A 15,078-nucleotide genomic window follows, 5' to 3' on the forward strand; every position below is an offset into this window, starting at 1 on the left:
TGGCAGCTAGCTCTGCTCTCTCCTTGGGTGTGGCCCTCTTTCCATTTTGCCATGCTACGTGACCAGCTGGCTCACACTGCACCTGAGCACCCTCAGACCTGAGGAGGTTGCGACACAGAGCTTTTGCTAATAGTCCATTCCTCCTGACCAGGCTTTTGCCACTTTTTAAGCTATATAAGGTGTGCGACAATTAGGAATGCATGTATGCATACAAATATGTGTAATTTATTGCTCTGTAGTGCCAGCTGCAGTGTAATAATGGGTTTGAAGAGGGTAGTCATGAAAAACTTCACCTTTCTGGTTTTATTGTCTCAAGAACTGAATTAGAGTGAATAAGCTGGAATGCTTCTTCACTTACCTCTTTAAAACAGGCACTCAATCTGCCATGGTTCAAGATCTGCAAAAGCAAAGCATGACCCACTTAAAAAACCAAACTGTCTAAACTACAGTTTCAATAAGATCTAGAGATTGTAAAAGAAATCTACCATTCTTACAAACTAGTATTGTTCATAGAATTTTCAAAATCACAGCGGGGTAGCATTTCACCAGATAAGTTTCCAGTTTGTTGTGGTTATTATATCTAAAGGTTTAAATAGAATGTAATGTTTTCTACTACAGACTTTGTCTTTTTTATGATGGAAGTTTGACATCTTAATTTCCTCTGAATCATATCTTATGACGTGCAAATGAAAATTTATCTTCCTTTCCTCTCCTATCTTTAGAATTCTCCTCTCCCTTTTTTTTTTTTTTTTTTTTTTGTTCTTTTCCTTTTACTATTTTGCTTTCTAGGATATATTTTCTGGAAAAAAAAAAAAGAGAATAATTGTCTCAGAGGAAAATAGAGATTAAAAAGTTTAGCTTTTGAAAAGTCTGAAAAGTCTGACAAACTATGCCATAAATGTTTAGCAACCAGAGTTCAGATTAAAAGAACATGAAGATCTGTTTAATTTTTTTATGTCTCCTCTGGAGAAATTTGTAATTTGAAAAGGCTCTCAGAGGTAATTGTGGATATTCCCCTCCCTCTTCTCCAGGGTAGTTTTGATGGTATTGTTTCTGAAAAGACTAAGGGTTATCTTTTTTTATCTGTTGTGTCAGACAGTTTTTATTAGATAAATTTCTGACTCTGAAAAAGACTCCCACTTTCCAAAGATGGGAGATGTGAAGACAGTTTGGGAGGGTTTTTTTCCAAGTGTCTGCCAAACAAAAGAGAAGCTTTCCCTGCTTGTTGCTGGCTGCTGTTCAGAGCCTTGTGCACAGCTGGGAAACTGAAAAGCTTTGTCAGGTTCACCACATAGCCAGCTGGGAAAGCCTGGGTTGTAGAAGAGAAAAACGATGGAATCACCTGCAGAAAAGGGTAGGTAGCTAGAGAAAAACCCTGCAGAGTAGGAGAGATCTGTATTCCCAGCCTTTCCCAGCCGGTGCCAAGAAGGCGTGGGAGGGAAGCGGGAAGCGGTAGATAAGAGGCAGGGGAGAAGACTCATGCTTGCCTTCTGCATACAGGAAACACTTGCTGTCTACCAGGTTTTAATGGTCGTCAACTACCTCCCTCCAACATTCCACAGCACCAGCAAATAATGGAGTGAGTTTATGCAAAGGCGACTCCAGGAGTTGCTAATGGAGTTGTTTTGCTATAATTATTTAGAAAGTATCTAAAATAGTTTGAGCCCAACACTACAACTGTTGTAGCTAAAACTGTGGTTAGTTATGATGCTTTTAGTAGGGTTAGCTTTAAAAATACCTTTGTCAAATCCGTTGTTCTAAGCCAGTCACAGACTATGTTGGATTGGCTGATATCCAAACTAATAACTTGAGAAATTCAAGTGCAGAATCAATAACTCTCTATATTTCTTGACATTTCCTGGAAACCTGGGTGTTTCTGAACTCTACAGTTTCAACCAGTTTCATCTAATGCCCTCTTGCATTATTGTTCATCCACAAAATATATTTCTAGAGGTAAGACATGATGTGGGTTTTTAAATACCAAGTAGGAATTAGAAATTTCATCAAATTATCCACCAATAATAGTAGTGTGATTTAAATGCTGTTGTAGTTGTATCTCTTTAGTAGCTAACATTTAGCAGTTGAAGTGCACAGTAGCATAATGCAGCATGACTGCAGTAACTAATCTGTAATAGCAGGAAAAAAAGTATCTCTCTTTTTTCTTCATAAGTAATAATATATCTGTTTTCTAGACAGATGCATTGTTTATTTTAATGCTTTCTGCATTAATTAGTTCTGTTTGGAGCCTAAACTAAACATACCTAAGAATAAAAATGCATTTCATGAGAATATTTCCTCTTAGAAGTTTCTCTTGCTTAATGGAGAATATTGCGATATGGAAGTAATTGTGGTGTTATAAGCAAAGAGTTGGAAGGATATTCCACTTAATTTACAGTTTTGCCCACAACAGTATAGAGAACCAGTGGGTTTGGAGTCATTCCCATTTTCTTCAGACTGGTTTTATAAAGTTTATTCTAACCAATAGTGAGACACTTCTCTGTAATAACTATTATAAGAAATAATTTTAGTGAAATCCAGAAGCCTTAGGTTAACACTGTTATTTGGAAAAAATGCTAATAAATGCTATATAGTTATATATATAGTACTGTAATTCAGATGTAAAATGAGGTATCAAGTTGGTTTTTATGAAGTCAGGATAAGGTATTTTAGTAATAATAGTTCCTTGTACTTAAGACTCTTCATTTGAACATGGTGGAAAATCTGTACATCAAAGAATTTATCAAGGAGTGTAAACACTTTATACATTTCATAAAAGGGCTTTTTGAAGCACACAGGCTATCGAACGCAAATTTTCCAAAACAGCTACTATGTTGGGCACCTCGATATTGGGGGCCTGACTTGAGACACATTTCAGTTGAAAGGTACCAAATGATACCCTGGTATAATGTATAACAGGATTTACATTGCATTATTTTAATCTATTTAATGAGAGCTTCTGTGGAGAAGAGAGACGACATTAATTTCATGTTTAAATAAAGTTTGATTAAATATTGTGATTTTTCATTCTGCTTAGTGGTTTTCAGAGTCAGAACCATACCTTAATTTTTTTCTGTCACAGGACCATCACATCAGCATTACAAAGCCAGCATGTTAAACATGGAGTTCGCTTTGTTGTTTAGGAATTTGGCTTTGATCAAATTAGCAGTCCAATTTGCAGTTCATTTACTGTCTTCATTCTTTCACACCTTAACAGCCTCACCTTAGTAACACAGTGCTCACAAGGATGCTTTTCTGCTTTTTACCATGTGACAGCCTATATTCTACTGTGCCTGACCTGAGGAAAGTCCCCATGCTGCTAAAGGCATTTAGTTTTCCATTTATAGATTCAGACTATCTGCTACCCAAGAAAAAAATCTCTGGTTTTATAAATTTCAAATTACATAATGAGTTACTTTTAGGTGTCTAGAGCTATAGCTCCTGAAGGACACTTGGGTGCTTTAGTTAGTTTAACTAAGTCCTGGGCATCTGTTCCCTAGGCTGAATTAAAACTGCAGGTGAGACCTAGGTCTCCTACCTAGTAGTGTGGGACAATCTACAGCCTCCTCTGCTGAGCACTTACAGCCAGCTAAAAAGAAACACTGGGCACAGGAGTGTATTAGAAATTCTGCCTTTTTCTTGAGCTACATAGAATCATAGAATATCCTGAGTTAGAAGGGCAAAGTCCACCTCCCAGGCCTGCACAGGACACCCCAAGTGTCACACCATGTGTCCAAGAGCTTTGTCCAAACACTTATTGAACCCTGTCAGGCTTGGTGCTGTGACCACTTCCCTGGGGAGCCTTTTCCTGTGCCCAGCCATCCTCTGGGTGAAGAACTTTTTCCTGATATCCAACCTAAACCACCCTGACACAACTTCAGGCCGTTCCCTGGGGTCCTGTCACTGGGTACCAGAGAGAAGAGACCAGTGTCTGCCCCCGCCCTTGCCCATATGAAGAAGTTGTGGACTGCAGTGGGTCTCCCCTCAGTCTCCTCCAGGCTGAACAAGCCAAGTGACCTCAGCCACTCATCATACAGCTTCTTCTCAAGATCCTTCACCATTTTTGTAACCTTCCTTTGGAAGCTTTCTAACAACTTAATATCCTTGTTACGTTGTGGCGCCCAAAAATGTACACAGAACTCAAGGTGAGACCACGTGCAGTGTCATGTAGAGATACCCAGGAAAAGCCAGCTCAGTTAACCAGCACAGAATAGCTACATCAGTGCCCTCTTTGGCTGATAAAATATGTGGCTCTGTAAGATTATTTCCTTTTTGCCGTATAATCATTTAATGTAATGCTGCAAGACTTTTTCAAGTGCCATAGGCTTCCCAGACTGCTGAGCTCCTATTGACAGCAGCACTTTTGTGTGAAAGCATGGGGAAGAGATGAAGATTGATGGTGCTTAAGAAAAAGCTGATTTCCGGAGACAGATCGCTCAGTCAGTGGTACAAATACTTCAAAGTTTGCAGAAAAAGAATTGTATTTCTTGTCTCTGGTAACTATACGCAAATACTTCATCTAAAAGGAGTAAGTGTTGCAGTAAGCTGTAGATCTAAATTAAACGATTTATGTTAAATCTATACTCACCAGTATACATCATTTAGAGTTAGTGACAGGACACTGTACACTCTCATAAAACAGATGAGGTACTTACAAGCATAGAAGGAGACCTGCTAAATCAAAACCACTTACGTAATAGATTCTTTATCATTGTGAATTGCATTCAGAAATGAAAAAAGGAAAGGAGTTAAATTTGTTAGTTGTAGCTTCTGATTAGGGGAGACTTAAAATTAACTCCAAGCCACTCTCTTCCTCTCCAAAATGCTTTTGCCATTTATCCTCTATTGCTTAACAGAAAAAGTACTTACAAGTTCCTATCTCTTAGACCAAAACATACATATGTTTATTTTCACTCTTTACTTTGAAAGAGATAATTTTGATGAATCTTTACACTAAGAAGATTATCTAGTGATACAGCTCTGACCCAGCAGCAAGATTCAAAATCCTGAGAGTGAAGATGTGAGGCTAACTCATATCAAACTTACTAACTTTCTCTTGTACTGAAACACAAAGAGTTGCAAGTGCAATCATTTATGTTGATACTATGTTTTTGCATATAATTTTTTTCTGGATGTCTTTCAGGTTCAGGAGAGTTTAAATATTCTCTCAGTTATTCATTAACTAGTCCCTGCTCCTGCTTTTGGTGCTAGTTCTTTCTGTTTTTTCAAGTCCCTTTTTAGTACCATTTTACCATGAGTAGCTCAAAAAATAGAGATTTAATATGCCAACCTAGGAAGGTGAAGCACCAAGGATGCCAACATAAAGCAGTCTCTTTCTGCATAAAGGCACAGGTGATTTTTTTTTCCTTTAGCCATCCTAAATTTGGATCAGAAAACAGTAACCAGGTCTGTGAGAACCAACGTGTGTGGTATATTTTCTCCTACTGTTGCATATCTGTGCTTTGGTATTGCATGTTAATTAATACACGTAAGGTGTTTGCCCAACACTAACTTTGTAGTCCTTTGCAACATGTTCTCTGCTTCTGTAGAGCTGCTTACTGAAGGACTTGCTGCCACCCTTCTGCAGTTCTTTCTCCTATCCTCTAATTGAGCCCCTTCCACAGCTCTAATTTGTTTGCCAAATGACTTATCAGTTGGAAAGGCTGAAGTCAGATACTACTTCCTTTTTTTTGGCTTGTTTTTACCTGAGTGCTGCCAGAAGAAAGAAGGGGTTAAAGCGTGGGAGGATTGCTAAGAAAAAGGGTTTGGTTAGTGACATACAGGACTGCATCTCACACACGATAGTTTGTTTATTCTTCTGTAAACAGCAGAAAGAATTATCATCATCATGGTAAGGCAAACAACACTTTTATTCCTTTTTTAAACTTCACCCGAAATCTTCATGTTAATACACACTTACTTTTTTAAAATCATAAAATCAACTGATCTCCATTAGTTTTATAGAGCATTTATTTAACTGACATGCTCCTTTTGACAGAGGGGAGGGGGAGAAGATTTTAGTTTATGGAAATAACTAGCTCTGGGGAAGAGGAGATGGGAACAGACATGCCTTTTCTGACATGCCCGTTCTTATTTATCTCCCTCCTCTCCTAAATGCTCATGTAAGGATCTCTTTCATTTTATCAATGCCTCTTTGTCTTTCCTGAGCTTTTTTGAAAGATTTCCATTCATTTGATTTTATGTGATTTGCTCCTTTCAGTTTTCCTGTTCTTTTTTAATACATACAATATCTAAATCTTGGTGTTTGTCACCTAAGAAATATTATGGGATAAAACTATTCATATATACATCTATACTTCTTGAGCTGATTATTTCCTTTCCAAAAACCCATTAAAACCACAGGCTCATTAGTCTTATTAATCTATATACTGTTGCAAATTAATCAATTTTCAATGTACGTTTGAACTAAAAATCTACTTTTACAGTGAAAAAATAAATTGGAAGCAGACAGGTCCTGTTCTCTTGAAGATAAGAAATGTTTCACTAAAGTATCTTGACTTACTAGAAAATGCAGTATGTGTAAAAATATTACTATTAAGAAAACTTACGCTTGTTTCACTTAATTCTGCTCAAGTCTCGCATTTACAGCCCCTTGCTTATTCAGGTAAGTTCCTGAATCTAAATAAATGCATTCCCTGCACAAATGGCTCAGGTAAAGCTGAAATTGTCTAAAATCCAATTATTGCTATTTATATTCTCTATCTGCATAGCAGGCAAAGAGCTGGCAGAGGCAGAGAGTGAATTCCATGCTAGAGTAGACCTGTTAAATTTAAAGTGTTTTTTTCTCTAACTCTGAAGAGGACACTGTCAACTGGGAACATGGTATCCTTAAAATAGATGCTAAAAAAAGTTTTAAGAGTATATGCCAAACTCTTTGTATTCAGTAGAAGGCAGTTTGGGAGTTAAAATAACATAAGCCATATTTTCCTAATAGTGACCCCCGCTTTGTGTCTTTGTGAAGGGTCAGCATAAACAATGAACAATGAGTATAGTGAATTGAAGTAATTCAAATCCATTTGATTGGCAGCAAGGTCAGTTAAACTGGTTAAGTTTAGAGATCATTTAGAATAATTTAAAATATAACTGCTTTTTCCCCTTCAGTGAATCACAAACAGAATTGACTCAGGTCAAATGTTTTGTTAAGTATATTTTCCCCCCATGCTTTTAAAAGAAGAAAATAAGCACCGAGCCTTTATTTCCATCTGCAACTTACTCCTCTCTCTGCCAGTAGCTGTGGCACTCACCTGTAGGAGAGTGGTATGAAAACTCCTCTCTGTAGGACTTGAGTGGGTCTTGTGCTTCTCTGACTCTTCTCTCTCTTAGCTTTGATTTGTACATTGTTCCTTCCAGTTTTTCTACTAATATTTTCACAGCACGTTGAGCCAGAAATACTCCAGAGCAATTTTCAGCCTCACAAAGCCCGGCACTGTTACTGTGAGATATTTGAGTCTCAGTCTCTGCAGAATGTTAAAGCCTGAAGAGTAATAGTTTATTTATTTAAATGTTTTTGGCTAAAGCACTTTTGGGGATGTCATGTGACTGCTAGAACTTCAAGGCTTTCTGTTTCTCACAGCTGGGTGAATTATGATAGCGTGATTTAAAGATATTTGACATTACTGGCTTTACAGCATGAATTTGTAAGGGTCCTACACTATTAGAGTTGCTGATGATAGAAGGTTCTCAGAAGTTTTCATTTTTACTTGAAATCCAGTCATTTATGACCTTCTAATGAATGATAAAGCTCAAACTTACTCTTCACTAAATGGTTTGTTGCTTTTTTCCCCTCTGAAGATGATGGAAAATAAATGTTTAAATTAAAGAACTGTCCACACTAGATATTACCATCTATTAGTTACCACAAAGTTGCTAATGACTAGTAAAAATACTGCTTTTTTCTCTAATGTGTGCTCTAAGAAGTGTTTTCATTTATGTTCAGCTGACTCAGATGAACTCATCTAAGAAAATAACATCCAACTGATCCCTCAAGACACATCCTGAAATTTTGATTCAACAGATCACAGTAGCTTATGCTCTCTTTTCACCGGAGACCAGCAAAGCAGATATTTAATTACACTGTTAAATTAGGGGTTTGGCTGTGGCAACTTACATTAACTAATGAGGAAAAAAAACCCAGCTGAAAACAGAGGAAATATTTTAATGCTAGCATAAACAGGTATGAATATAAATACAAACAAAATTTACAGTTCTTGGCTAAGAAGGCAGCAGCATTTTGCTTTCAGATTAGAACACGGCTTTCAAGGTTCATGCAGAGTGCTTGAAATGGCTTCCTCCACACTGTCCAAGGAATGGATAGGCAGGTCCTCTAGATTTTTCAGTTGCCGATGCCTTTGATCAGGTATTTCTCAAACAGCTAATGTTTTAAATTTAAGAATGCTTGAACATAAACACACCGAAGAAGCCTGATCTGCAGAGCAAGGGTATTGCCTTCTGAAATCAAACACTTCCATGCGGTGCTGTGAAGCCAAGCGTTCTTGTGCTGTGCTCTGGCAGGCTGGGTCCCACTTGGGAGTCCCTTGAGATGCTCAGTCTCTGTGCCCTCTTGCACTGGCAATACTGGCTCACCTACATTTATCTGACTTAAAATACAAGCTCTTCAGGGCAAGTACCTTGTCTTTTATGTGTTTTGAAAGAGCTGTATATAATTAAGGTACTTTGTATGAAGAAATTACTTCAAAACAGTTTACATAGGGCAGCTAGGGCAGCTATTTCAAGATCAAGGAAAAATCTTTAGCCTTGTTCCCTGAGGAAACAAGGCTTATGTGACTGGACTGGCTGGCTGTCCCTCCTCACTTCCATTCAACACCTTTTGAACTTGTTAGTTGTAGTTTAAACTACATTTGAAAGGGGGAGACATCTCAATGATAATTAAGTTCCCATGGACTTTATGAAAATCAGTGGCTGGGAAGAGAGAAATCCAGACCCCAGTTGAAATAACTAATTTTTCCAGGTGTAATCTTGCAAAATAAAAACTTGACAGCAAGTGTAATAATGACAGTCAGGTTGATAATGTAGTCCCAACTACTTTAGAAGACTGACAGCTCTTTCTATTCAATTATTAATATGATGGTTGACACCATAATAAAGTTAAATTTCCTGTGTTTTGGTGTTCCAACAGTTTTTAGCATGAACAATATAGTCATCCTCCTCACACTTGTAGTTATTATGAATGTTCAGAGAAATCAATATCATTCCGTATTACCATGCATTAAGTGTGAAAATTTTGTAATTTTGCTTATTTTAGCTGGCAATATTCATTATTGTCATCTTATCCTTTCCCTGTAATTAGTACTGGCAATACATACATAGAACAAGAAATTAGTAATTGGGCTGCATTACTCATGATCTGATAGGGAAATTTATAGTTGGTTTTGTTATCACTAAAGCACTTTACCTGTCTGAGCTGTATGAACTTAATGCAGCCCTTAATGTTGTTCTTTACTTGTGTTGGTTTTTCTGGTTGAAAAAAGTCCTCAAAGGGAGGGGAAAAAATGCAGGCATCAGCTTTCTCATTTGTAGGTTATTTCACTGTGTAATAAAACCTAAACCCCAACAATACAAAAACTTGAGCTTAACGTAATGACTTAGACTTGCCTATTTGAAGGCCACTGGTGGAAGATCACTGTGTGAGAACACAGGTTTTGGTTGGTGGTACACCTGGTTATCAGTTCAGTGAGTGACGTTGGTTAAGAGAGGTAGGCAAAGACAAGGATTCCATGGATTTCTGTTAGGTTGCAGTGTAAGTCAAATCTACCTCCTCCCCAACTTAGGCTCTGTGTTTTTCATGTTTTTTGGTATTTTTCATTTGCTTGGGCAAGCCTTGCTGCTGCACATTCACTGGAATTAAATAGGTTATACGTGGCTGTCTTGAGCAAAGACTGTGTAGGCTGTTGATTAAGAAAAAATAACTAACTTAACACTTTTCCAGCTGGAGGAGGAAGGGACTCCATAAAAAAGGTCCTTATTTTCTTCAGTAGCCAAAGGGCCAGACACACCTCAGGGCAGGCACCCCGGCCAGCTGCAGGCGGGCTGACCTGGTGTCTCCCCCGCCTCCGCGGTTGGCCCTCAGATGCTTCGAAGCGAGACTTGCGTGGTCCTTCCTGTTGAAGCTGTTCCACTTCATACAAGTCATTAAGCGTTAATTAGAAGAGGAGTTGTTGAGCATTCATTAAACATTAAATACTAATTGAGCGCCCGGGGAGAGCGCCGGCACCATTGGGCTCCGGAGTCATTCTCACGCCGGCCCGAAGGGGGCTGGGGGCAGGCGGGGCAGCCTTGGCCGCCTGCAGCCGTGTCCCGGGCCCGGGGGCGGCGTGCCCGGGGCGGCCAGGCAGAGTCAGGCGGCACAGACGGCCACCAGCCGCGCCCGCCGGTGCGGGGTGGAAGATGCGGGTTCATGTCCCCGCGGGACTTTGAACGCAATGTCCCGCGGGGTCCCGGCGGCCGGGCGGTGCCGGGCCCCGCGCACTTCCCGCGCTTGCGGGCAAGCCACGCCTGCGGCCGGCGTCGGGGGCAGCCGGGTGACGGCCGCTGCGCTGCCCCGCAGCCAGCGCGCCGGGCGGGGACGAGCCGGAGCCCCTGCACTGCGCTGCCCCTCTCCCGGCCCGGGCAGCCCGCGCTGCGGCTCGCCGGGGCGGCGGGGGCGCGAACCGCCCGCCTCCAACCCTCGGTGCCTTTCCCTCAACATCAAAGGCCGTCGGTTTTGCCCGGGGCGGCGTTTTGCCCTCAACAACAAGGCGGCAGCCGCAGCGCGGGCTGCTGGGGCACCTACGGGCGCGGCGCCCACACCCACCCGCCGCCCCCTCGACGGCCTCACCCGTGGCCGGGGGCGCCCGCGCTTCCCGCGGCCCTCACCGGGGGCCGGTCCGGCGCTGCCGCCGTCCCTCCCTCAGCGGCCGGGAGGGGCGGCCCGGGCAGGGAGAGCCGCTGCCCGCGGCGGGGCGCGGCTCGGGGCGGTGCGGGGGCGGGCCGAGGCGGAGCGCACAGACGGCCGGCGCCGGGGCAGCCGCGCGGGTAGCGGCGGGTGCGTGGGGTGGCTTCGCGTAGGGGCCGCCGAGCCCAGCCGAGCCCAGCCGAGCCGGGCGGTGAGTGTCGGGCGCTCAGCGGGATGGGGAGGTGAGGCGAGGCGAGGGTGCGGAAGCCCGCCGCGGCACCTTCCTCCTGCTTATCCTGTTTTGGGATGGGGGAGGACAGCCGCATCCTCGGGTGGCTTCACCCTCCTGGTAGCGCTTGGGACGGGGGCCGTGACTCCTCCGGTGAGGTGGTGCTGGGCTAGTTCTCTGCAGGCGTACCTGCAGGGGAGGGATCGGCGGACGCGGGGCTGCGCGGCGGGCGTGGGGCTTCAGCTCCGGCCCGCCCTGGGGGGACGCCGGGCACTGGCAGTGCGCTGGGCACTGGCGGGCGAGGTGGGCGTCTGCAGCGGGAAACAAGTTGGAAACTTGCGCAGGGTCCGTGCTGCAGAGGGAACTCGCTCACCTCGAGAGGTCTGGTGCGCCGGGGTAGAAAGTACTCGCGGTGTTTTGAAATAGACGTCTCAAAACAAGTATTCATCGTGCCGGCATGTAAAAAGAGCTAATGTATTAAAATGCAAATATGCATGTGTACTCGGCGATGCTGTTGCGTGTTTCCTGTTTACCATGTTAATTAGAAGTTGTAAGACAGAACTTCGCCAAGAGTAATCCAGGGCAGTGTTTGACTCAGTAATGTTCACTGAGTGATGTAGTGGCTTTTATAGTTCTGGGGTTTTTAGCCCAAAACACAAGCTGAATATTTACTGAACTTCATTAATGAGAAATGTATGAATTTTAAGACAACTTACACCTTTGAAACTATTCTCTACCGGTGCAAGTGTGAAAACTGACTCAGCCAATATGGAGTGAAAGTTAAACTCCCCACTCTTGTTTTCGTAAGGAAAAGTTTGACCCCAGTCTTGCAGGCACCAGGATGGTTTTCTGTAAAGTTTTGGGTGACGTTAACTAATTGTGCAAATTTTTGAGATTTGGGATAAATAAAGTTGTCATTATAAGACAAGATGAGCACATGTATGCTCAGGCAAAAGCATACAGAAGCATCGTGGAGTCCCAATTGTTTTTTTTTTTGTTGTTCCTGTTCTTTTTTTTGAGAGCTAGTATTGTTCAGTTTTGTTTCTATTCACTGTGTCCTTTTAATTTAGAGGTAGTCCTAGAACAAACAAATGCATTATAGAAATAATTTTGACATTAACCAAATGTTTGTTTATTTGTTTTTGTAGTCCACCTCACACCTTCCAGATTCTTCCAGAGAAGAAAATAAAAAGAAACCCGTTTTGGAAAGACTTGGAAATTTGTTTGGTACAGGGAAGAGGAAAAATGTCAAAAGTTCACTAGAGCACACTTCACGTCATAAGGGTGAGAGGTCGGGTTCTCCTCACAGCGCACAGGCAGTGTACTGTAGGCACTTCAGAGAAGGGCACGAAGCTCCTCAAGTAGAGAAACAAGTGAGAAACGTAAGTGCCCTTTCTGAGGCACAGGAATATAATTTTGGTGGGGAAGTAAGACCGCTGTATCACGATACGATCTCAGAATGGAGCAGTAGGGGAGTCTCTTCTGACAGCGAGTGGTCAGCAGATTGGAGCGGCAGCAGTGAAACCATTAAAAACTCTTTCTGTGAGAGCAGCCTGAATGTGGAAACGCTGGGGCTGGAGAAAGAATCCGTCACAGATATAAATAATTCCACAACTCCCGATTTCATACAGAGCTTGAGAAATCTGTCTAGTGAAGACTTAGAAAAGAGTATCTTAAGTCACAAGCAGCTTGTGAACACGTGGGTGTCTGAGGAGCCTGGGCATGCAAAACCAAAGGATTTGCCATACGAGTTGGAATCTGCAGTGAGTGAACACGCATGTTCTGCTAGAGTGTTAACTGTTGATATCTATCTAAGAAAAACAGACGAACTCCTTAATGAACCCGTGACTCTTCAATCTGAAGAAAATTGTAGTGATTTGGACACAATGGATAAAAAAACTGCTAGTAAAAGATCTGGAAAACGGAGAAAGTCTCAGTCATCTAGTGACATTCCAAATGGAGAGAGAAACCAGACTGAGAGTACTGCAAGAGAAGAATCTGGTTTTGAGGATGATGCCCATTCTGAGGTGTTTTCAGACAAGATAATAAACCCCGAACGAAAAGGTTCGGTAAGGTCTCTTCAACAGACACCTGAAAGAAATTCCTCTTCCTCAGGTAATAATCAGGACCTAAAAGTTGGATCTGCTCACAAAGGGTCATCTAAAGCTGAAGCCGACAAGGGCAAGCAGCAGATCTCAAACACAAGCTCTGCAAGGAGAAGATCATATAAAAAGAATCAGTCGGATACTGTACCCATTTCCCCTACTGGTTTGAAGAGTCAGGTGAAAGATTACTCTTCAAAAAGGCAACCTTTAGCATCTCCAGAGACTAACCCAGTAACAAAAAGAACTTCAGTGGAAAAGGGAGCTTTACCTGTGGCTTTTGGGGAAGACAGTTTGGAGTCTCCCAAAGCTTCTTTGGCTGCTAAGACAGAAGACTTGGTGTTTGCTGAAGGCAGAAATGATGCCAAGGCAGTAAAGAATGGTAATGGTCCAGATGGAAGAGCTTTCTTGCATGCTGATGGAATTAAAAATGGAGACCTGTGTCTGTCAGCTGAGAGACAGACCAATTCTGATTTAGACACCTCAAAGTTGAAGAGTTTGGATGCTTCGAGAACAGTCATGACAAAGATTAGCCTGTAAGTAACAAAGTTTACCTTGTCCTTGTAGCTGTAATTTTGCTTGTGTCTGTGTTTAGAATGCTATGGAAACGCTGTGTATCTGTTATGTGTCTAAATTGTTCTCAGTTAAGAACTGCTTTAAAAAGTTACCATTACTAAAGCTACTACTTAACAAGCACCGTAGTCTACATGTATTAGAAAAATAATTAATTTTTTCATTTTTAAAATTGATAAAAAGCAATGTCTTTGTCAATTCCACTATATGGAATAATTTAACATATGTAAAAAGTGTTCAGTCATCATCGTCATGGATCAGATTAATTCGTCTATCATTGACCTTAATGAATTTTTCTCTCTGTAACCAAATGAGAATGTGGTTGAAGATTTTGTATGTGAAAAATCTTTTGAATAAGAAATGTATTCAAGTTTTCTATGAAACAGCCTAAATTCTGCTTATTTTATGAAGAAATGTAGGATGCAGTGTAGAATTTGATTGTTCAAATTATATGATAGAACACCCTCCAAATGTTTGAATACACACAGTTGCTTTCTTAAGTATATGCAGGATGAAGCACTTAAATTTTGGTGCATGTGAATAGCATCAGGTATTTGCAGAATTATGCATATATTGGTTTTCAGTTTTTGATTTTACACTTGAAGAAACTGTCTCTGTCAAACAGGTGGTCAGAGCTTTCCTTAGGATTATAAAGAAGTGGCTATATTTATAAAATTTACTGTTGTCACTAGTATGAGGCCAGTGATTGATTACTTGGATGCTGTTACATTCTCATCCACAGGGAATGATTTGTTTGCATTATTCATTTCTGTTTGGTTGCCACGGCTGCGTGCTGTGTGCTAGTTCACTCCCCGTTCTGGCATGTTCAGTTGTAGGTGTGGGGGCACACTGAATCCCATAGGCCCACCCAAGATACACTGAGCACTGATAATTGTTGTTGTGTTAGAGGGATGTGGAGGTTCAACGTGATGGTTTAAGAGACGTGTCTGTTTGCAATTATGCTTCCCACATCTGAGAAGCACAGGAGCAATTTCCTTTGCACAATTTGTAATACTCTACATCTGAGTCGTTAATTTGTATCTTAAGTTTAAAAAGCCTAGTACTGAAAATTAAAGTGTCATTTTTTTTGTACTTGGTGATGCTTTGCCATCTAGCAGTAGAGATCACAAATCTTAAACTATTGAGTTTTTACCTTCACACTTTCAAAGGAAGGGTAGCTTTCACGTTGTTTTTTCTCTGTGTCACTGTCATTAGTGCATAGCTGGATTTCATTTTATTTCTGTGTATCTCCTGGGCTTGCTGTA

At 41.5% G+C, this 15,078-nt stretch overlaps 1 protein-coding gene across 3 annotated transcripts in view; it reads left to right on the plus strand.

The window, feature by feature from the left end:
- CRYBG1 (crystallin beta-gamma domain containing 1) overlaps positions 1 to 15,078 on the plus strand; it is a 95,189-nt gene that overhangs the window by 40,737 nt on the left and 39,374 nt on the right. For 2 of the 3 annotated variants that reach the window (XM_041715106.2, XM_072926744.1), the window contains exon 3: positions 12,287 to 13,776. In XM_041715106.2, the coding sequence (XP_041571040.2) occupies positions 12,287 to 13,776 (1,490 nt within the window). Of the gene's footprint in view, positions 1 to 10,997; positions 11,121 to 12,286; positions 13,777 to 15,078 lie in introns of those variants that run through there. The other variant, XM_030269355.4, reaches the window with a different exon arrangement.

The sequence above is a fragment of the Taeniopygia guttata genome, chromosome 3 (genome assembly GCF_048771995.1).
Source record: "Taeniopygia guttata chromosome 3, bTaeGut7.mat, whole genome shotgun sequence".
Taxonomy (NCBI): Eukaryota; Metazoa; Chordata; class Aves; order Passeriformes; family Estrildidae; genus Taeniopygia; species Taeniopygia guttata.